We start from the raw sequence: 24,993 nt of genomic DNA, 5'->3' as shown, positions 1-24,993 counted from the left end.
TAGTATCTGTTCCCGAAAGAACAGTTACCGTGGATGACCATGCAGCTTTGCTAGAAATGAAATGATAATTAAATAGACACCCTAGCTGCAAGCAGGCGTTGATACATTTCATTGGGGACATGTTGAAAATGTGTGCCCCGACCGGGACTCGAACCTGGGATCTCCTGCTTACATGGCAGACGCTCTATCCATCTGAGCCACCGCGGGCACAGAGGATAGTGCGTCTGCAGGGACTTATCCCTTGCACGCTCCCCGTGAGATCCACATTCCCAACATGTCCACAACACTACATTCGTAGTGCGCCTAATAGATGTTTTCCCATCATACTCATTACTCGTGGCAGATTAATCTACCAAGTCCCGTACGAGTTCGGGCATAGCGTGTGCGTTCGCACAAGAAGGTCAAAGGCCGGGAACCCATATTTGACCTTCTTGTGCGAACGCACACGCTATGCCCGAACTCGTACGGGACTTGGTAGATTAATCTGCCACGAGTAATGAGTATGATTGGCAAACATCTATTAGGCGCACTACGAATGTAGTGTTGTGGACATGTTGGGAATGTGGATCTCACGGGGAGCGTGCAAGGGATAAGTCCCTGCAGACGCACTAACCTCTGTGCCCGCGGTGGCTCAGATGGATAGAGCGTCTGCCATGTAAACAGGAGATCCCGGGTTCGAGTCACGGTCGGGGCACACATTTTCAACATGTCCCCAATGAAGTGTATCAACGCCTGCTTGCAGCTAGGGTGTCTATCTAAGCCGGCCGAAATGGCCGTGCGGTTAAAGGCGCTGCAGTCTGTAACCGCAAGACCGCTACGGTCGCAGGTTCGAATCCTGCCTGGGGCATGGATGTTTGTGATGTCGTTAGGTTTAACTAGTTCTAAGTTCTAGGGGACTAATGACCTCAGCAGTTGAGTCCCATAGTGCTCAGAGCCATTTGAACCATTTTTGTCTATTTAATTATCATTTCATTTTATAATTAAATGTTTCCCAGGGGTGTGCACTCAACTTGGGTAGTTCGTTCAGCAGTCATGACCATCGTGCTGTGGTGGTGTAATGATTAGCATTTCTGCCTAGCAAGCAAGCAGCACAAATTTTAATTTGTTTCTTCTGCTTCGATCATTATCGTCGATAATGAAGAGACTTAAATGTCTCAGGGAAACATTTAATTATAAGATCTATAAGATCATATTAATGTTTCGTTGAATGGTCCACACGCTGACACTTGTTGGTGGCCCAGTACTGAAATCTGCAGCAATTTGCGGAAGGGTTGCACTTCTGTCGCGTTGAACGCTCCTTTTCAGTCGTCGTTGGTCCCGTTCATGCAGGATATTTTTCTGGCCACAGCGATGTCAGATTTGATGTTTAACCGGATTCCTGATATTCACGGTACAGTCGTGAAATGGTCGTACGGGAAAATCCCCACTTCATCGCTACCTCGCAGATGTTGTGTCATCTCGCTCGTGTGCCGACTATAACACCACGTTCAAACTGACTTAAAAATCATGATAATTTTCTCTGCCTCGAGATGACTGAGTGTTGTGTGACGTCCTTAAGTTAGTTAGGTTTAAGTAGTTCTAAGTTCTAGGGGACTGATGACCATAGATGTTAAGTCCCATAGTGCTCAGAGTCATTTGAACCATTTAAGCCAATCTTCATAACCTGCCATTGTGACAGCAGTAACCGATCTAACAACTGCGCCAGACACTGTTCGTCTTATATACAGGCGTTGCCGACCGCAGCACCATATGCTGCCTATTTATATATCTCTCTGCATTTGAATACTACTGCCTGTACCAATTTCTTTGGTGTTTCAGTGATGACTCCTACCCTAGAATCATGTTGACTGACGTTGGAAAATCTTTGCGCACGTGTGTGTGATTGTGTAGTGTGTTGAGGTTATGCTGCGAAGCGATTATTTGCAATAATATCTGTTGATTCCAAAGGAAGCACGCTTAAATTTAAAGATGATTATTCCTACAAACAAGGAAAAGTCATATGGAATGCGCTTCTAAAGAATATTTGAACCAAAAAATCAGATGTGATGCCACGAGCGTCAAGTATTAGACAAAAAGTTTTCTATCACTTTTGTAAAGAATAAGACACCGCAAGTTTCAAAGTGGGAAAACAGAGAAGAATAAGCCAGAAATTTATGAAAAACTGTGGAAGAATATTCATGCTATGGCGACTTAATATCACAACAGCTGAGGAGCCCAACATATGAACAAAAGAAATGATGGAAATGTTTAGCTCCTCAACAAACTACTAGAAATCTAAATGAAGGACAGTGAAGACTAATTTCCCAAATTTGTCGAGTCTGAGAATGTTAATCTGCTTGCAGCCTAATCTTTCATGATTAAAGTTGCGAGAACAACTTTGTTTTAAAATAAAAATAAGGCTTTGAAAGTTAATTAATCTTCATAATACGACCAAGAAACGCCATGAAGTGTTTCTCCGTTTCAGGCATAATCACAGAACTGCTTTGTTTTGAAATGTGAAAGATGTAGTTCAAACTGGTATATAAGTCGCCGATTACTAGCTAACGAAATGTTATTGCAAACCTTATTGCTGTAGTTCCCCATGCAGAAAATCTAAAAGCTCGGTGTAACCTCTACCTGAAATTTGCAAAGAAAATGTTGACGTCACCTTGTATTACTTGTATCTCTGTTATTCAGATACTTCTTTACCCACAGTCACTTTTGCGTTCCCTTTTTCTCTCTCGTTTTCATTACAATAAACGCAGCAAAGCACCCAAGCAAAGAAGGGGCTCCATAGCCCACTGCCTATGCAGTGTGGCAACGTGTGGACACAAAAGCGCCCATGCATACCATGCGTTCATTCCACAAATTTTTGTGCATGCCCTTTTATTCCCGTGCGTCTGCGATTACGCGCAAGGAAACAGGCATCGTTTAGACATACCTTAAGGGGCTCCGGAAAGGCTAAAAATCATGAAAAGTTCAATTTTTACTTTTTTGCGTTTTCTGAATCTCCACACTATTACCTTTTAATAGATATATAATTTATTCAATTCCGAAGACTACAACTATTTTTAAATTTTTTTTGAAATGTGTTCTACATGGGCGTGACCCACTGTGGCGCTGTTAAACTGCTGTCAAATGGTGTTATTATTAACGTCCGTGTTCATCAGGTACATTTTAGTGATGTGAGATAAAGTATGTGTTGTGGCTAACCTGTGGTGGTTCAATATATATCGCTGGTGTGATTGTCGATTGTTTCATGTTTATTTACTCCGTCGTTATCTCGAAAATATTCGTAATTAATTCTGTTTCTTGAGTTTCTGTTTTGTTGAAGTATAATAATGAGTAAAAGTAAAGTTATTAGAAATCCTCTTAAGGCTTTTAAGAAAAGGAGACATGTTGGAAAGCCAAAGGTATGTGTTATTACTGTAAACAATAAAGACAATAACCAAGTGAGTAAATCTAACTTCTCAAGTACACCTGCCCATAGCAGTCAGAGTGGGAAAGAAAATACTTCACAGAAGAAGCTTGGTTCAATGAGTGAAAACTTTGAATGTTTTATGGGCGAATCGGATGTGAATGAAATATTTGATATGTCGGTTCTCAAAGGATTTTTTTCAAACTGTGTAAGATGTATTCATTGTAGTGAAGTTGGTCTGGAACTCTCCATAATAAAGCACGTAGGACTTGCTAGTGAAATACAACTGAAATGTGATAAGTGTTCATACATGACCACCTTTTGGAACAGTGTTGCAGTAACTGCAACTGAAGAAAATGGTAGCAAAATCTACGAACACAACAACGAGCGATGCTTGCTTTAGACAAGGAACGCCTTCGGGTGCAGACAGGGCTGTAAAGAGTCTAGAAATACAAGCAAGAGTAAACAGGAGGAGGAACAAGAGGAAGCTGGAGGAGGAGTTTGCAGAGGATGAAGATAATCCATCCTATGGACATGGAATGCACTAAAAAGTTAATCCAATCTTTGTCGCTCGATTCCAAAAACTTTTATTTTCTCATACTAATTACATGTTTTCTAAGGATCTTCCAAACATTTTTGTTTCAAACTTTCAGTAAATGTTACACAGTACCTTCTGCATAATTTAACACAGCCTTTTTCCAAAAAACTGTATATTTTTGAATATATAAATAAAAAATTGCAAAAAAATGTTGTGAATTTTCATTACAATTGAAAAAAAATCATCTTTAGTAACTGAACTAAAATTTTGTAAAATCCCTGTGTTAAGTTGTAGCCCATATTCCAATAAATAATCTGTAAAAAGTTCAACTTCCTACCTCAAATACTTTGTGAGGAAAGGTGTAATTTATAAGCGTTATTTTAACATTGCAAGTATAGGGCGTTCCGGAGCCCCTTAAGAGAAGTAAAAGAGAGGCAGTTTCCATGACGGAGGCGGAACACGGTGGCGCGGCGTGGCGACAAAGGAGCCGCTTCTCTTCGCCGTGTGAAGACTGGGTACTCAGCAGAGAAGCAATGCCCGGTCGGCTCGTGTGAAGTTGCCCTAAGGCAACGTTCGTCAGTTGCGCCTTCAAAGGAGGTACACTGCCCTTCGCAGAAATCCTCCAAACTGACGCCCAGATTTGGGTAGTTGGTTTGGAACGGTTTAAGAAAGTCAAGAATTATTTACAAGATAGTTTCTTGGGGTTTTCTCTAATGACAAGCTCTTGCAATTTGAAATTCTGTCGTATTTTCTGCTCATCAGCTACATTTAAACTTCGGCGGACCCGCACGGCTGTCTTCCTTCCGCGTAGCATTCCCTACTCCACATGGACAAGCTTTCTGATACGCTAACCCTACCGTCTTGAGACAGATGCTTCAGTGACTTGCTGGATTACGTTGCCAGTCGTTTCGTCATCTTCTGGACACCGTCTCTGATCAAATGCAGCTGGGTCATCTCAAAGAATCCAGTTGTCTCTGACAAACATTCGTCTAGGCGTTCTCATCACAGGATAAGAGGGAAGATTAGTATTTGTCGTCCTGTCACTGACGAGGTAATTAGTGGTGGAGCACAAGCTAAGATTCGGAGGGATCATGGACTGTGGGGAAGGAAATCGGCTGTGTCCTTTTTAAAGGAACCATTCCAGCATTTGCCTTAAGCGATTTAGGAGAATTACGAAATACCTAAATTCGGATGATCGGACGGATATTTGAATTGCCGTCCTACCAAATAAGAGTTCAGTGTCTTGCCACTGCGGCCTCTCCCTCGGTACTTCTTTCAGGTAGACAAAGTCAATCCCATATTGTAAGTGGTCACTGGAGTACAAGTCATTACCAGTTTTGCACTGAGATATCGGCCCGTTTGCAATGCCGAGGTGGATACGTTACCCTCTGATCAGTAGATATATGTTCTCTCTGAGGATGAGGTCTTCAGTAACTCGCCAGAAAAATTAGTGAAAAACTGCATCCCTGGACTGACTGATTTACATTCTTCATCGGTTGCTCTGTCTCTACATGCAATTGCTGTGTATCTAAACGTATGATAGTTCTAGTAGGATTCGGGAAATAGGATCATACCTTGAAACAGATAAATCGCGCTTTTAATATATTCAGACAATGTTAGGCGTCAAAGATAAAAATGAAAGCTGCTACTTTTCTGACTAGGTTTTTTTTTTCGTTATATTGTAAACATCCGACACTACTACTACTACCACTACTACTACTACAAAATTCAGAGCATTGTCTACTTTCACTACAACTGGATATTCCCCTAATATATTCTTTTTGTGGAGGGCGGTCGCCTATTGAGAGCTGTAAGAAATCTATTTCTCTTCATACATTTCAAATTCCTACCAAACCCCCAACTTTTTCTCAGCGTGGCCTGATGAAGTACTACAGTTTCTCAAAGCATTCCCTGGTAATAAATTAAGTCCTAATTAGTGTGCTTACCGAGGGCCGATGTGAAGTACACCTGGGAGAAAAGAAGGGTAGTTGTGTGTTCTCATTAGTGTCTTGCCACAAGACTGCATTCCTACCAATTCTGTGTGTGACAGACGTTCCTTACCTTTATGGACAGAAGTTTCAGTATCGAGATGTTCTTCCATTTTAGTACCAGAGTATAAACTTAAAGAAGTTTTAAAATGAATTAACGAAGAATCTGGATAAATTATATGAGCATTCCACTAAATGACAGTTCAAATAAAACCTTACTGAAAGAGAAGTATGCTGTTTCCATCTATCAACTCGACTGGCATCTCATCACATAAGAAAACGTTATGGGCCAATTGCAGCCGTGAAACACTGGGTATGCGGAGGTCTTTGCATGACAGCAATAATTTATTTCTAAGGCATGTCTCAAAGATAACTCATGAATTTTTTATGGATACACTTCAAGTGCTCTGACAGCATCTGATTTCCCAGTTGCAGGAATTTCAACAATGATAGTGTTTCCACGCGATGGTCCACTGCCACTCTGGCGGTTATTTTTACGCAAGTTCTTGGATGAAATCTTTCAAAACAAATTGAGTGGCAGAAACGATCCAATATTATATTCACCACGTTCATCAGACATAGCCCCTCATTTTTTGTGAGGTTACGGTAAGTATGAAGTGTTCACTACACCAGTTCCTGATGTGCAAACTTAACGACACGGATACGAGATACTGCAGAGGTGGTGACGAAGACATATTGGCAAAGACATGTAGAGAAATTCAGTACAGACTATACGTTCTAAGGACAACAAATTGAGCACATGTGGAAGTGCACATGAAAAATTGTATGAGATAAGCTACCACATGTAACGAACTTTGCAGTTCCTTAGAAACAATTTTTTGTAACCAGGCAAAGACTTTACGCTCAACCGGTGCAATGAGACCCGAAATTAACTTGGGAGACACTACACAGAACATTACCATACCGCAAGCAATCTTCCAATACCGTAAGGAAACAAGAATCACGAGTTAACCTCATTAATAAGCTTAAAATTCCCTTGTTTTTGCTTTTTCCGTTGCAGAATTTTGTTCACCAGAATAGTTGGAAAGTGATCACACTCGTCAGGTTTGTGTCCAACTCCAATCTGTTATTTTCTGATACTCTCAAATATTTGACCATCAGATCTCCACAGGAAAACTCTGCTTGTGAGTGAATGGGGAAAATGATGAACAGCGATATCCCTAACAGGGCAAAAGCGCCATCTGAGCAAACTTGTCGCGAAAATTCTGCTGCGATTTCTCTACTGATCACGATCCAGGAGCCTTTCAAAGGTGAAAGCGATTGTTTTGATGCACTGTTGCTGTTCAAATGGTTCAAATGGCTCTGAGCACTATGGGACTTAACTACTGAGGTCATCAGTCCCCTAGAACTTAGAACTACTTAAACCTAACTAACCTAAGGACATCACACACATCCATGCCCGAGGCAGGATTCGAACCTGCGACCGTAACGGTCGCGCGGTTCCAGACTGAAGCGCCTAGAACCGCTCGGCCACCCCGGCCGGCACTGTTGCTGTGTATGGAAAATAGCCCTGTTGGAGAATAGCTATATGGCCTTATCCAAGTAGCTTTAGTTGTAGAGTAACTGTTTCTAGACTTGAGAGCATTATCAGTACCGCCGTGTTATCGTAACCGCAATGAAAACAGCATCAAGACGGTAGTGGAAGCTGTGTAGGCAGGCAAGGCCGCTAAACAGTCTAGTTGGCGTAAAGGGAAAAGTCCACTACCCCCTTGCACAAATTGCTTTTGTCCTTGATAGTGCTTGGGGTCCCACGTTTCCCTCAGCCCACCAGGATCGTTCCACAACGAATGGGTGTAACTGCAAGCTTGCAATCCATTAGCGCCAATGATCCCCGGGACTTCAACCTTCCCTCGATATGTTGGCAAAAATACTTGTTCAAAACCGGTGGTAGGCAGAAAACATCTTCCGAGATTGTCCTAAATGCTTTCTCCGAAAATTATTTCGAGCAGTTAGTCCACGAACCCACGCGAATTGTAAATGGCTGCGAAAACACACTTGACCTCTTAGCCACAAACAGTCCAGAGCTAATAGAGAGCATCATGATTGATACAGGGATTAGTGATCACAAGGTCGTTGTAGCTAGGCTAAATACCGTTTCTCCAAAATCCACCAGAAACAAACGCAAAATAATTTTATTTAAAAAAGCGGATAAAATGTCACTACAAGCCTTCCTAAGAGACAATCTCCATTCCTTCCGAACTAACTATGCAAACGTAGACGAGATGTGGCTCAAATTCAAAGATATAGTAGCAACAGCAATTGAGAGATTCATACCTCATAAATTGGTAAGAGATGGAACTGATCCCCCATGGTACACAAAACAGGTCCGAACGCTGCTGCAGAGGCAACGGAAAAAGCATGCGAAGTTCAGAAGAACGCGAAATCCCGAAGATTGGCTAAAATTTACAGACGCGCGAAATTTGGCACAGACTTCAATGTGAGATGCCTTTAATAGGTTCCACAACGAAACATTGTCTCGAAATTTGGTAGAAAATCCGAAGAAATTCTGGTCGTATGTAAAGTACACAAGCGGCAAGACGCAGTCAATACCTTCGCTGCACAGTGCCGATGGTACTGTTACCGACGACTGTGCCGCTAAAGCGGAGTTATTGAACACAGTTTTCCGAAATTCCTTCACCAGGGAAGACGAATGGAATATTCCAAAATTTGAAACACGAACAGCTGCTAGCATGAGTTTCTTAGAAGTAGATACCTTAGGGGTTGCGAAGCAACTCAAATCGCTTGATACGGGCAAGTCTTCAGGTCCAGATTGTATACCGATTAGGTTCCTTTCAGATTACGCTGATACAATAGCTCCCTAGTTAGCAATCATATACAACCGCTCGCTCACCGATAGATCTGTACCTACAGATTGGAAAATTGCGCAGGTCGCACCAGTGTTTAAGAAGGGTAGTAGGAGTATTCCATCGAACTACAGACCTGTATCACTGACGTCGGTTTACAGTAGGGTTTTGGAGCATATACTGTATTCAAACATTATGAATCACCTAGAAGCGAACGATCTATTGATACGTAATCAGCTTGGTTTCAGAAAACATCGTTCTTGTGCAACGCAGCTAGCTCTTTATTCGAACGAAGCAATGGCTGCTATCCACAGGGGATCTCAGGTTGATTCCTTATTTCTGGATTTCCGGAAAGCTTTTGACACCGTTCCTCACAAGCGACTTCTAATCAAGCTGCGGGCCTATGGGGTATCGTCTCAGTTGTGCGGCTGGATTCGTGATTTCCTGTCAGGAAGGTCGCAGTTCGTAGTAATAGACGGCAAATCATCGAGTAAAACTGAAGTGATATCACGTGTTCCCCAGGGAAGCATCCTGGGACCTCTGCTGTTCCTGATCTATATAAATGACCTGGGTGACAATCTGAGCAGTTCTCTTAGGTTGTTCGCAGATGATGCCGTAATTTACCGTCTAGTAAGGTCATCCGAAGACCGGTATCAGTTGCAAAGCGATTTAGAAAATATTGCTGTATGGTGTGGCAGGTGGCAGTTGACGCTAAGTAACGAAAAGTGTGAGGTGATCCACGTGAGTTCCAAAAGAAATCCGTTGGAATTCGATTACTCGATAAATAGTACAATTCTCGAGGCTGTCTATTCAACTAAGTACCTGGGTGTTAAAATTACGAACAACTTCAGTTGGAAAGACCACATAGGTAATATTGTGGGGAAAGCGAGCCAAAGGTTGCGTTTCATTGTCAGGACACTTTGAAGATGCAACAAGTCCACTAAAGAGACAGCATACACTACACTCGTTCGTCCTCTGTTAGAATATTGCTGCGTGGTGTGGGATCCTTACCAGGTGGGATTGACGGAGGACATCGAAAGGGTGCAAAAAAGGGCAGCTCGTTTTGTATTATCACGTAATAGGGGAGAGAGTGTGACAGATATGATACGCGAGTTGGGATGGAAGTCATTAAAGCAAAGAAGTTTTTCGTCGCGGCGAGATCTATTTACGAAATTTCAGTCACCAACTTTCTCTTCCGAATGTGAAAATATTTTGTTGACCCAACCTACATAGGTAGGAATGATCATCAAAATAAAATAAGAGAAATCAGAGCTCGAACAGAAAGGTTTAGGTGTTCGTTTTTCCCGCGCGCTGTTCGGGAGTGGAATGGTAGAGAGATAGTATGATTGTGGTTCGATGAACCCTCTGCCAAGCACTTAAATGCGAATTGCAGAGTAGTCATGTAGATGTAGATGTAGAATGTAACGGATAACTTTGAACAACAGTCGGTGAGGGGATCACAAGAAACATATTGCCCTGCCCAAAACAGAAATGGTGGAAATGGACTCTTGAACTGGGGAGGTATCATGATCAATACAAAAGTACTACAGCATGAAAGACCGAGCTTGGCCCGAGACGAATAAAGGAAAGAAGATAAGGGTTTAGCTCCCCGTTGGCCACAAGGTTATTATAGACGGAGAACAAGCGCGAGTTGAGGAAGGAAATCAGCCGGGTCCTTTTCAAAGGAACCATTCGTGTATTTGCCCTAAGCTGTTAGCGAACCACAGAAAACCTGCTGGAATTAGAACCGCCGTCCTCCAGAATACGAGTCCAGAGTGTTACGACTGCACCACCTCACTCGGTGGAGACAGAGGTGGAATATGCTTGAACTGTTCGTGGCGCAAGCTCTTCTGACTTCATTCTCCTCTCAAAACTACGCACACTGTTGATACACTTGGAATTGAATGGCCAGCAATTCCCCGGATCTAAACCCCTCAGTACATACGCGGGAATATCTCTGGATGTGTGTTGCTCAGAGTATTCCAGCATTTCGATCTAAAAATTGCATTGAGGAGGCATGGGACAATATTGCCACAGCACTTACAAACAGTCTCGTAGAAAATGTGGGAAACAGGTGCTGACTGAGCAACTGCGACCGCATTGAGCGTAATCCTAACTGATCTACTGGTTTGAATGGAAGTAATGACAGTAATCGACATCGATTATAGTAATCCGAGTGTGACTGCTATTTAATCAATGTTCTTCATCTACAGTTAGCTATACTTCGAAAGCCACCTTATGGTGCGTGGTAGAGAGTAATTTGTGTACGACAGTTACTTCTCCGCTTTCGTGTTCCAGTTCCAAATGGTCTGCGGGAAGAACGACTGTTGACAAGCTGCTGTGTGAGCTGGAAGCGCTCTAAGTTTGTCTTCCGGGACTTTTCCTGTTATATACGTATATTGACTGACTCTTCTAGGACCGTACGATCTTGGAATTTTTAACAGTAAATTACATCGTCATGCACAAAGCTTCTCTTATAGCGTCTGCCACTGGAGTTGGCTGACCACTTCCATGACGCTCTCGTGCTTACTAAATGAACTTTACAAGATGAAAAAGAGAACATCCAAATTAGAGCATCGCGCTTCATAACGAGTCCCAAACTGACGACTAATACACTGAGGTAACAAAAGTCGTGGGGTACCACCTAATATTGTGTCGCACTTCCTTTTGCAGCAACTCGACGACTCATGGACTCAACATGTCGCTGGACGTCCCCCGCAGAAATATTGAGCTACGCCGCCTCTATTCCCGTCCGTAAGTGATGCCGGTACAGGATTTTGTGGACTAACTGACCCTTCTATGTCCCATATATTTTCGATGGGATTCATGTCGGCCGATCTGGGTGGCCAAGCCATTTGCTCGAATTGTCCAGATCGTTTTTCAAACCAATCGCGAACAATTGTGGCCCAGTGCCATAGCGCATTGTCATCCATAAAATTTCTATCGTGTGTTTGGGAACATGAAGTCCACGATGGCTGCAAATGGTCTCTAAGTAGCTAATCATAACCATTTCCAGTCAACGATCGGTTCAGTTGGACCAGCGGACACAGTTCATTCCACGTAAACACAGCCCACACCAGTATGGAGCCACCATCAGCTTGCACAGTGCCTTCTCGACAACTTGGGTCCATAGCTTCGTGGGGTCTGCACCACACTCAAACCCTACCATCAGCTCTTACCAACTGAAATCGTGACTCATCTGACCAGATCACGGTTTTCCAGTCGTCTAGTGTCCAACCGAAATGGTCATGAGCCCAGGAGAGGCGCTGCACGTGATGTCGTGCTGTTTGCAAAGGCATCCGCGTCGGTCGTCTGTTGCCATAGCCCATTAATGCCACATTTCGCTGCACTGTCCCAGCGGATACGTCCGTCGTGTGTCCCACATTGATTTCTGCGGTTATTTCACCCGGTGTTGCTTGTCTGTTAGCACTGACAACTATGCACAAACGCAGTTGCTCTCGGTCGTTAAGTGAAGGACGTCGTTCGTGGTAACAGGTAATGCTTGAACTTTGGTGTTATTGTCACACTCTTCGCACTGTGGATCTCGGAACATTGAATTCCCTAACTATTTCCGAAATGGAATGCCGCTGCGTCTACCTGAACTGCCATTCTGCATTTAAAGTCTGTTAACACCAGTCGTGCGACCATAATCACATGAATCACCTGAGTGCAAACTACAACTCCGCCAATGCACTGCCCTTTTATACCTTATGTACGTGACACTACAGCCATCTGTAAATGTGCACATCGCTATTCCACGATTTGTCACCTCAGCGTATTCGAGTATCGGTCTAACGGGCGTTTGTAAGCTCCCTCCCTCCTTTGTGGGTGGAATAAATTTCCCAAAGACTTTTCCAAACAATCAGTTTGGCATATGCCTTCACTGCGATTAGTTTTATGTGGTCGTTACACTTCAAATCGCTCCGTACACATACTTCCAGATAATTGATTGATATGACTGCTTCAAGTGATTGATTGGGCAACTGTGCAATCAACCAATAATGGGTAGTAACGCCTATTTATGCGAAACACGTTTCAATTTTTAATAAATTTTGTGGTTAGCCAACATCCAGCATACAGCCAGAAATAGTTATCATTATACAGGCCTAACACAAATACTGTTTAACAGGAAACTGACAGAATAAATAAACCGTTATGCAGACCTTAAGGACGAAAGTAACTTTCGTATGATGTGTCACTGCCAAGCGATATGACTCTATGAAACTTAGACCATAGAAAGAACTCTAACAGAAAGTAACTAAAGGAAATACGCTACGAGACGAACAGAAATGACACTTTTATTCGAAGACAGTTATTACGAGTACACTGTAGTCACCGTAATACATGATAGTCGCCTGAGTACTACAAAAAGCAGGACGTGGTTCGTAACGGGCTGTGTGAAGACCACGGTCGGCAATGCATGGTCTACCTGTTTCCATCCTGGCCACAAGGCTGATAAGGAGTTCTTGTGGTAAGGCATTCCACTCCCCAACCAGCGCGGTTGTCAACTGCTGGATGGACATTGCCGCATGTGGAAATGTTGGAACACTTCTCCTCAGTGCGTCCCCCACATGTGCTCGATGGGATTTTAAGTTACGGGACAGTCCATTCGCCGAATATCCTATCGTTCCAAGAGCTGCTCCACCTGCGCTGTTCGACGCGGCCGTGCACTGTCATCAATAAAAATGAAGTCAGAGTCGAATGCACTCCTGAAAGGACGCACATGGAGAAGGAGTACAGCGTCAAAACAACATTGACCGGTGAATTTTCTATGTTCAGAGATTTGGAGATCAGTACGTCCATGCAACGTTACCATAACAGCTGGACCGCCAAAATGATCGCCGGCCGATGTGGCAGAGCGGTTCTAGGCGCTTCAGTCCGGAACCGCGCTGCTGCTACGGTCGCAGGTTCGAATCCTGCCTCGGGCATGGATGTGTGTGATGTCCTTAGGTTAGTTAGGTTTAAGTAGTTCTAAGTCTAGGGGACTGATGACCTCAGATGTTAAGTCCCATAGTGCTCAGAGCCATTTGAACCATTTTTGAACCAAAATGATCATGTTCGACAGTGTTGGGCGTACCCTCATATGGCGAGAGGTGGGAACATGTAATGCATTCAGGAATATTGTCGCTATCAAATTGCACTTATTCATATCGAATCTGTAGATTAAGGAGGTAACACTATGAGGGAGAAATCCCTTGCAACCAATTTCCTGTGCAGTACTTCTTACGCGTCCTTGTACTTTGAGCATGACAGTGCTTCAGATCGGTCTCGTCAGTTTGAACATGGTCACACCTTATAGATACCAGAATTTTTATTCTATGTAAACACGCAGAGTAGCGTACGTGTTACGGTCTCGTAAGAATGAGGAACGTCACATGATGTTCACTTAGCTTCATACAGTCAATGGCTCTGAGCACTATGGGACTTAACATCTGAGGTCATCAGTCCCCTAGAACTTAGGTTAGTTAGGTTTAAGTAGTTCTAAGGTCGTCACACACATCCATGCCCGTGGCAGGATTCGAACTTGCGACCGTAGCAGTCGCGCGGTTCCGGGCTGAAGCGCCTAGAACCGCTCGACCACCATGGCCGGCGCTTCATACAGTCAAACCACGGTCTAGGAGAGATTTCCGAGTATAATGCCGCTAAGAGTCTTAAATTTCTTTTTTTTAAAAGTAAACTACCATGCTTTGAACTAAGCGTCGACACTCTGCAGGTCTTACTGGATTTCGCTACAATTTTCTAGCGTTTCAATTTCTTCGTGCACAAAAGTATCATCCGCGAACAGCCTCGTTGAGCTTCCGACGGTAGCCATTAATTCATTTATATTTTAAGTGTTTCAGGTAAGGTGCATCTCTGTAAAATAAAAAATAATTAGTGAAAGGAATATTTATAGAAATAGGTAAGCGTGAGGAACGTCACTGTTTCTGCGGAGTTAAGAAACGTACTTCATTTATTTTCCAGAGAGTTACAGCAACGAGTTGCAATTGTTTAAATGGAACATCATTTTCTTCTGTTTGATGGCTGATGTATTTAAACCAACTGTGTACAAATCAATTTAAATCAAATTTCTGTACATTCTAGTTAGTGAGAAACGTTCAAAGTTTTAGGGTGGACGCACATGCTGTACGTAAATTGGTTGTGTACGAAATTGTGTGAGGATGTTGTGATGGCAGGATGTTCATTTAAGTGATGTGGTCAGACAAGTACCCAATTTCCCGAATGCATGATCAACACGCCTTCTAAACGACCTGCGTACGAGATGTAATGTTGCTGGCGTCATGGAGCTTCAAACTTCCTCGATGTGCTTTTTGTAGTCCTGTTCTGTTAGATTGTAGAAGGTATTCTAGCACTGCCGTATACAAGGCAGCAAGGCAGGACAGTACGTACAAAAACACAAGAAAATCTACAGCTTCAGTTGACTTCCGGCAGCGCATCGAGGAATAGTCGTTCCGTGACGCGAATGATGTTTCTTTTTGTCCGCAACTCGTTTAGAGGACGCATTGGCTGTACACACAGCAAAATGGGCACTCGTTTGAACACCTCACTTAAATGAACATGCCACCAGAACATTCCTCTGAACATATCCAAATATGTACAACATGTTGCCTCAACCGCGGAAATCCTGAACGCTTCTAGCTTGCTAACTAAATTTCATAAAAACCTGATTTGAGTTGATTTGTACAGAGTTGCTTTGAATAGCTCATATACACGATAGAAGAAAACTTATTTAAAAAGTATAGTTCGTTGCCGTCACACCCTGGAAAATATATAAATAAAGTATATTCATCGTTTTTCAGAAAGAACAACGTTTCTTACTTCAACGTATCTAAACAATATTCCTTCCAGTTACTTTGTATTTACAGAAAAAACATCTTACCTGAAACTCACTGTACAGGGTTTTTCCAACAACACTTTTACAAACTTTTGGTACAGGTTCCTTACACCAAAGCAAGAAAGAAGTTCATATAAACAAATGTCAGGGAATCCTTCGTTTTCTAGTTACTGATAAAAGTTGAAGTTCAACGGCTTTCCAGGTGCAACTCAACAACTTCACTTATCTATGCATCCGTTTAACTCTTGTACCCCAGACGGCGTTTCGTTACCTGGGAGACTTGTTTATATTCGTAATTCGTCTGTCTTCAATGTGTCCCTTGTTTACATGTACTAAAGGCAGTGAGTTAACGAAAATGTTCCGTTTAAAACATGGCAGGATATCCATTTCTTGAGCACGCGGACATCATTTTTATACATGGCCGCGCGAACGGTAACGGGCACGAGGCTCCACGCCTGTCTCACGCGACATTTCCACACCGAAGATAGCAGAGTCATCCAATCTTTGCTGCTGTGCATCGTCGCGTTGTCAAGACAGGGTCCCTAGCATCACATACAATGGATCGAGGGGGACCAGCAAGAACACTTTATACGGGCTGTCGAAGAAGAGCCAGGTATCAGCACAAGACTAGTAGACCTGGCATGTGTCACATCTCCAAGTTCAGCGTGGAGGATACTTCAGGAGCAACTCGTGTAACCGTATAAACTACACTCCTGGAAACTGAAATAAGAACACCGTGAATTCATTTTCCCAGGAAGGGGAAACTTTATTGACACATTCCTGGGGTCAGATACATCACATGATCACACTGACAGAACCACAGGCACATAGACACAGGCAACAGAGCATGCACAATGTCGGCACTAGTACAGTGTATATCCACCTTTCGCAGCAATGCAGGCTGCTATTCTCCCATGGAGACGATCGTAGAGATGCTGGATGTAGTCCTGTGGAACGGCTTGCCATGCCATTTCCACCTGGCGCCTCAGTTGGACCAGCGTTCGTGCTGGACGTGCAGACCGCTAGAGACGACGCTTCATCCAGTCCCAAACATGCTCAATGGGGGACAGATCCGGAGATCTTGCTGGCCAGGGTAGTTGACTTACACCTTCTAGAGCACGTTGGGTGGCACGGGATACATGCGGACGTGCATTGTCCTGTTGGAACAGCAAGTTCCCTTGCCGGTCTAGGAATGGTAGAACGATGGGTTCGATGACGGTTTGGATGTACCGTGCACTATTCAGTGTCCCCTCGACGATCACCAGTGGTGTACGGCCAGTGTAGGAGATCGCTCCCCACACCATGATGCCGGGTGTTGGCCCTGTGTGCCTCGGTCGTATGCAGTCCTGATTGTGGCGCTCACCTGCACGGCGCCAAACACGCATACGACCATCATTGGCACCAAGGCAGAAGCGACTCTCATCGCTGAAGACGACACGTCTCCATTCGTCCCTCCATTCACGCCTGTCGCGACACCACTGGAGGCGGGCTGCACGATGTTGGGGCGTGAGCGGAAGACGGCCTAACGGTGTGCGGGACCGTAGCCCAGCTTCATGGAGACGGTTGCGAATGGTCCTCGCCGATACCCCAGGAGCAACAGTGTCCCTAATTTGCTGGGAAGTGGCGGTGCGGTCCCCTACGGCACTGCGTAGGATCCTACGGTCTTGGCGTGCATCCGTGCGTCGCTGCGGTCCGGTCCCAGGTCGACGGGCACGTGCACCTTCCGCCGACCACTGGCGACAACATCGATGTACTGTGGAGACCTCACGCCCCACATGTTGAGCAATTCGGCGGTACGTCCACCCGGCCTCCCGCATGCCCACTATACGCCCTCGCTCAAAGTCCGTCAACTGCACATACGGTTCACGTCCACGCTGTCGCGGCATGCTACCAGTGTTAAAGACTGCGATGGAGCTCCGTATGCCACGGCAAACTGGCTGACACTGACGGCGGCGGTGCACAAATGCTGCGCAGCTAGCGCCATTCGACGGCCAACACCGCGGTTCCTGGTGTGTCCGCTGTGCCGTGCGTGTGATCATTGCTTGTACAGCCCTCTCGCAGTGTCCGGAGCAAGTATGGTGGGTCTGACACACCGGTGTCAATGTGTTCTTTTTTCCATTTCCAGGAGTGTATAACGCGTGCAGGGCCTTAAGCCTGCTAATCACCCACTACGGGAAAACTTTTGCCGGTGGTTTGTTGTACAAACTGACAATCCGTTGTTTGTCGCTTCAGTTCTGTTTACATACGAGGCAACGATTGGATGAGATGGAAGAACAAATTTCCACAACCAACACCTACAGGCCGATCCCAATCCTCATGCTACAGTACAGGTTAGATACCCGCATCAGTTTAAGATTAATGTGTTGGCTGGAATTTTAGATTACTGACTGGTAGCGCCATACGTTCTCCCACCACGTCCTACAGGTGCTCTCTATGAGGACTTTGTTGAGATCACCCTCAGAAAGTTACTAGAAGATGTGCCCCTGCAAATAAGAAGCAGCATGTGTTTTATACTTTGTGGAGATCCAGCTCATTTGAGTCTCTGTGTTCGAGAGGCAAGGGCTGGCATATGCCATGACAGATGAATAGGAAGAGGAGGACGAAACCCATGGCTTGTGCGTTCCCTCAGCAAACCTCCCAGACCCACAAACTCTTCATCGACGTACCATGGAAGCCTGTGAAACCCCTCGAAACCGTCACGGCGTATGTAAAACGGAGCGACAGTTCATAAATGAAATTTTCACTCTGCAGCGGAGTGTGCACTGATATGAAACTTCCTGCAGATTAAAACTGTGTGCCGGGCCGAGACTCGAACTCGGGACCTTCGCCTTTCGCGTGCAAGGGTTCTGCCATTTTAGCTACCCAAGCACGACTCACGACCGATCCTCACAGCTCTACTTCCGCCAGTACCTCGTCTCCTACCTTCCAAACGTCACAAAAGCTCTCCTACGAGTTTGGAAGGTAGGAGACGAGGTACTGCTGGAAGCAGAGCTGTGAGGATGGATCGTGAGTCGTGCTTGGGTAGCTCAGATGGTAGAGTACTTGCCCACGAAAGGCGTCCGGTTTTAATCTGCCAGGAAGTTTCGACATTTCATGATTCGACGAGTGCATGTGTGTTTAGATGCAAAAGGAAGACATTTCGAACATTTATTATAAGTTTATGTTTTGATGAGTTCGTATCACCGAAATTATAAACTTTCGTTAGTAGCTCAAAAACGAAGGATTTTCGGACATATGTTTATATGAGCTTTTATCTTGTTTTTGCTGTAAGGAACCTGCCCACAACGTTTGTAAAAGTATTTTTCAAACTCTCCCTATACTGTGAACGATAATAGCCTCACAATATATCACACAAATGAAGCCTGTTTCAAACTGGCATCAGTCTTACCTGCTCGTACTTCTCGAGCTCTTGGTGGTAGATCTGGCGGATCTGCGCGAGCTTGGCGCGGTAGTCGGAGTGCTCGATGGCGTTGTCCGGCTGGCCGGGTCCGCCCGACGCCGCCGCCGACGCACTAGCCGCCGCCCCCGCACCGCCGCCCTTCTCGGGGCCGGCCACGCCCTCCGCGATCAGCATGTTGTCCAGCCGCATCAGCTGCGGGTCCGGCGGCTCTTCCTCCTGCGTGTTCCGCAGGCTCAGCACTGCAACACGCAAACCACCGCCTCCATTCAATAACGAGCTATTCCTTCTTTTCTATTCGATTTTGTAAAATCCTAGAAAATTCCTAAAACATTGAGGGTGGCTGTACGTTCAAATGGTTCAAATGGCTCTGAGCACTATGGGACTTAACATCTATGGTCATCAGTCCCCTAGAACTACTTAAACCTAACTAATATAAGGACATCACACAACACCCAGTCATCACGAGGCAGAGAAAATCCCTGACCCCGCCGGGAATCGAACCCGGGAACCCGGGCGCGGGAAGCGAGAACGCTACCGCACGACCACGAGCTGCGGACGGTGGCTGTACGGCCCTTTGGTAGAGTAAAGTTACATTTATTTAAAAACTTCGTAATTACTTTTAAAATTAATATATTATTTTGATGAATAAGAACTACAGTAATAGTTGGCAGTGATTGATAAGATCTAACTAACCGTTGTATGAAATCAGTTTGTATGTTTGCGTATAGTTTACATTCGAAAAAAAAAATTGATTTCTCCTACTGTTACTCGATCATAGTCACAAAAAGGATTATGTCTAACATGTATTGGTGAAGATGGCTGGGAATAACCCGCGATTTAATTCCATGTGAATTATGGAACTTGCGAACCTTTTATTTGACGATTGTGTGGAACCAGGGCTTCGAGAAAATGTTTGGTTCTTTACACGTGACTAAGAAAAAGGTCTAGTAAATAAAAATGTATACTTTAAGAACTACTAGCACTTGTTCGTCTTCGCTAATATGAAACAGATCTCTTCTACCGAACAAGTGCTGATAGCTCTTAAAGTAAGCATTTTAGAGCCCACGTTTACTACACATTTTTTCCTTGTTTTGATATAAGGAACCTGTCCCCGAAGTTTGTGAAAGTGTTTCTGAAACACTGTATATATTCTATCACAATTAAGCAAATGGCAATAAAGAATGCACTATAGCCCCTCCCTCCCCCCCCCCCCCCAAATAAAATAAAATAAAAACGTTTCTAGCGCTCTGAAGGTTCTTAGAACAGAAAGTCCTAATGCAGAAGCTGTGACTTCAAGATGTACACAAGCGTAATAAAAATTCTATGAACACAGTATATAGATTTTATTTTAAGTTTCCCATTTATTTCACTGTTTAGGTCTGCCAAGAATACGCACTATGGCTAGCATGAAAATTTCGGAACTCCTTCAGGGATACTTTCTGAGTATTTTGGTGTAACAGAGGTAACTTATTACAGAATAACTGTAGTTCGTTTTATTTCTTATCCTCATTCGCTGTCGTAGCTGTGTTGCACTAAACACGTCTGCACGACCGTGCGGTGTCACTGGTATGCACGGTGTGTCATGTTCGGAGACAAATTCGTTCCAGTCACGAACGGTGCTTAATGTTGGCAATAGTAATGCCTACTCTCCTCTTCATCCTCAAGTTTATATTCATTACATTCATTCATCGGTACTGTCTCGAGTTTGTCTTTCTGGCACGATTAGTTGCAAAGTTAACAGTAGTACATAGCAGTATGGAGAAGTTTACTGATGAAGGGTTGGCCGATATGCACCTCCTGTACGTGTTCATGGAATGAAATTGACGAGCGGCGCATTGACATTATGCTGAGCTGTTACCGAAGTGATGTCAACCACATCATAGTACTTTTCATTATTACGCGGTTTGTGGTGTACATTCTGGTGATTGCGTATTCAAGGTATTTCACTGTTGTGGAAGAATTTTCATCGAAACAAAGGGAACTGAGGCAGCAAAACGAATAAATCTTAATTTACGTATTGGTCTGTAACGAGCGTCTAGAGACCAGTGGTCTTTTATCCCACAATCCCTTTATCCCTGAAGAGCCTCCGATAAGTAGTTGGTGAAATTCGAAGTTCGGGTCCAGTCCCCAGTGCCAGTGCCTTCCAGATATGAACACAGGTGGCAGCAACGAGCCGAGGAAACGCATTGTGGAAATGCCATACAAACTACTTACAATGTTCCAAAAAAAAAAATCAATAAATTCAGTTACACATGGCTTGATTAGTTAAGTAAAAAATATACCATTTTCATTTCTTTTCCTTTATCATCATCATCATCATCATCATCATCATCATCATCATCATCTGCCTTGGATTCGCTCCACAAAAATGCTGCTCTTTCCCAGTGTCGAAGATCGGTGCGTGACAGCTGCACGTCAGTGCTACATTTCATACACGGCAATGTATGACCTTTCAGAGAAATCACTGCTTCTCGATACTCCCTGGAGCGTGGCATTTGCTGTAATCTGATCCATCTAAGTTTTATTTCCTCATCTTTGCCACAGTATTGATGGAGTACAGTGTTTCGTTATAATTATCGAACTCTGTTAAGACGATATAACTTTTATGAAAAAGCAGAAGGCCTGAACGGACAATTTTTTCCCTTAGAGTAATTATTAGCCAATGCATTTGCCATTTCATTCATCTCTGGAAAAGGAAACTTTAAAATTGTATGTGCTTTTCTTGTATATCATTATGCATACAGGTTTCTATTAAAAATTTGTGTCTTTTGTCGTAATTGTGCAGTCAGACTAACGTTCTCTTTAGACACAACTTAACTTATCTTTATGCAGGGTGTAAAAAACGATGCATGTAAAATTTTTGAGTGTTCACAGAAGATAAGAGACACTTTATGTGAAAAATGTCACATGTGCACTGTTTCCCAGTAGGGGTCATGAAGGTTTTGACGCTAGTGATGTTCGAGGCCGTGTTCAAACTGCCGTGTGATGAATATTGCTTTAGAGATGTTCCTCAAAATTTCGTCCGTTTACGAGACAGGCAGAAATCTTGTCTAACATCTTGATTGGTTATCATAGGCTTTACGGAAAAATACACACAAATAGTTTAAAATCAGACTAGGGAAATTATTTTTGTTTTGATTGATAAGGAAAATTACATACAGAGCGATGATGAGGCTCGGCATCTCTATGTCACGACCTTCAGTACACCTCCAAGTTTCCCAATGAGGGCTGTGCACTGTACACTGTATCTGTAATAACCCTGTGGTATCACTCGAAGAAGTACTCACCTAAAATCCTGCACGTGCAAGTTTCAGCTCTCTATTCCTCTTTTGATTTTATTCTACACCGAAACCACACTTGCCTCTCTACTACCCGTGTCAGTAATGAGTATTTCCAAGCAAGGAAGGTGTACGAATCTCTTCTTAACTCCTACATGTATAAATGCATAACAGATGAGACTGCGATTCAGGAAATCTAATCATTTTATTCCTTACACTTTAGCCTACTTTACGTGTCTCTGCTCCAAGTGGCTATTTTAAATCTATTCATGTACAATCGAACGGATGTATTTTTCGGCTATCGAAAGTTTTGCCACTCTGCTGGGCAAGTAATTTAAATTTCCTGAATCGCAATGTTTGATTTTTTTTTCTCTGATATTCTCTTTCATTTCATTTATTTAGCATTATAACGCACAATAGGCCTCGACATTCAGGTTTCCATGGCTGTATAATTTGGATAAAGTTTGTTAATGTTAAAAATGCTGAGTTTCACCGAGATTCAGATCTCACGTTAAACTGCCGGTTACCCTACAACTTTTTTGGTAAGTCAGTTCAGAAGTCGGAAGAAGATAGGGGCCAAGGCACTTCCAGTAGTACCATACATTGTAAAGCACTTTGGTGCTCAGTGTAACCTTCGGGTTGATATTTGCCTTTAATAGAGTTAACTACCGCAGAAACAAATTTAACAGCAATATAATTAGTTTTTTATGGTTCTCTCTCTCTCTCTCTCTCTCTCTCTCTCTCTCTCCCCCCCCCCCCCCCTCCCCCCCCCCCCCCCCCACACACACACACACACACGTCGCCGCCGGGCATTCGTTGTATTGCAACAAACACGTCGCCAGACATTCGTTGTATTGCAGAATGAACCAACCCTGGTCCGGCATATTTTTACGAAGTAACAAAGCAATAAGTCTGATGCTTCACTTGCTTTAAAAAATCAAATATTTTGAAGAAAACTATGGTAACAGTAATAAATTAAGAACTTAACAAAACTCATTCGTAGTATAAAAACAGAAAGTAGCTGATTTGCTGTCTGTATCTATGTAATATGCCTTTAACCGCTTGTAGCTCTTGAAAACGGACAAATTGACACAAAAAATGGAGTTGTTCAACCCCAGTTTTAACCCTTTAGCATTGACTATTCGTAATGACCAAATAGTGGTCCGATCCCCGATTACAACAAGTTTTTTGAGCAGAGTTTCAAAAAATTAGAATCAATAGGAGAACACTGGTGATTTCTTGTAGTATTCAACCACCTATCACTTTGCGAGAAAAGCAACTAACGATTGAAGGACTAAGCTTTCTTTCATTTATCTGTTTAATTTAATACGTTGGTTATGTGTGTCTTAAAATTGAGTGAGTCAAAGTTTTTCAATCTTTGTTCGATTTCTATGTTTACTACAAGAAATAATTGGAATAAAAAACCGAAAATAGGTTTTTTCGGAAACCGGTTATTATGTGCGGCTTTAACAATCAGTTTAAACAGGCGTGAAGAAAAAAAAAAGATATAACCGAAAACCAGCTGTTTAGCGATAATCGATATCCCTGTTGTTCGTATTGCACTAAACAAATGTCGATCCTGTGCACGTTTCCACTACCTTCTTCTAAAGTCTGACGTGATGAATGTGTTCGTCGCGGATGGCGGATGAATGTTTGCACAGGATAGTGCTGTGCTTTTGTTGTTGTAGATGACTATGTAAATAAAATTAAGCTGGAGACTGAAACCTTGTCGCGATACATGGTTTAGCGCTCTCTAATAGCGTTATGTAGGGTTCCAAGCGGATTGTACACTGATTTGTAAGTTACTAAACAGCTCCCAAATAGAAAAGGCTATCGATCCAACCTACGGAGCAGAAATTAACATTCTGCAGATAACAACGAACGTCGATCGGCAACTGTTTCGGGTATACTGTATCCAGTTTCGGTATTTGATAATAACACCGTTGAAATAAAATAGTCTGGAGCTCTCGCTTCAAACTATCAGCTGTCAGTAAATAGAATACTGACTGAATAGCAAGCTAGCGCGCCAACAGTAACAAAGCGGATTGTTATCGCAGGATGCCACCACTGCAGGCGCTACTCTCGCCATCTGGCGGCGTTCCAGTCGACAACACGAGGCGCAGCCAACACGGTACTATTTCCCTCCGCACGTTCACGTGCCTGAAAATAGTCCACGCTGTATACCTCCGCCTCGGTAGCACTTAGGCCGGCGCATGGCCGCCGAGAGTCAGTCATCGTCGGGAGATACGCCAGACAAATGCGCCGAACGATCCGCGGTTCCTCATTCGGAATAACTCCCAACCAACGCTGAGCTCCGCCTTTCTGGCAAATCATCTCTCCGCAGACACGGACGCACAGACCAAGGCCTTTGACGACGCCTCACTGTTACGGTTCCACCACGCGCCTGCAACGGAGTTGCCATCCGGGTGATACCTCCTCTAGTAACTCCTCAGGTAGTTACTTTAAAAGTGCTATGTCTTCCTGTAGCCCACATTAACGGTACAGTTTCTAGATAGTGTTATTTTTTCCTGTGACTGTATCCTGAATAAACGTATTATTACTTCCAGTCTACTTTACTGCTTTTTTATCTGTATGTGCCCAGCCCCAGTACAGAGTAGTCGGGTTCGTCAGGAAGATCTTAGTACAACACAGTATTTCAGCCAGCTTTACCAATCAATAGTTATTGTACGATATTGCAGTGCCTGCGTTGTTCCGAATTACGATGAGAGATTCCT

General features: G+C 43.7%; 1 protein-coding gene across 4 annotated transcripts in view; it reads right to left on the bottom strand.

Moving 5' to 3' along the window:
• LOC126469963 (homeobox protein extradenticle) overlaps positions 1–24,993 on the bottom strand; it is a 348,664-nt gene that overhangs the window by 143,407 nt on the left and 180,264 nt on the right. For all 4 annotated transcript variants that reach the window (XR_007586099.1, XM_050097380.1, XM_050097381.1 and 1 more), the window contains exon 3: positions 18,969–19,219. Coding sequence is in view for 3 of the 4 variants with exons in the window: in XM_050097380.1 (XP_049953337.1) it covers positions 18,969–19,219 (251 nt within the window). In the remaining variant the exon portion in view is untranslated. The remainder of the gene's footprint in view (positions 1–18,968; positions 19,220–24,993) is intronic.

Source organism: Schistocerca serialis, chromosome 3 (genome assembly GCF_023864345.2).
Source record: "Schistocerca serialis cubense isolate TAMUIC-IGC-003099 chromosome 3, iqSchSeri2.2, whole genome shotgun sequence".
Lineage (NCBI taxonomy): Eukaryota > Metazoa > Arthropoda > Insecta > Orthoptera > Acrididae > Schistocerca > Schistocerca serialis.
This window is presented reverse-complemented; position numbering and strand designations above follow the sequence as displayed.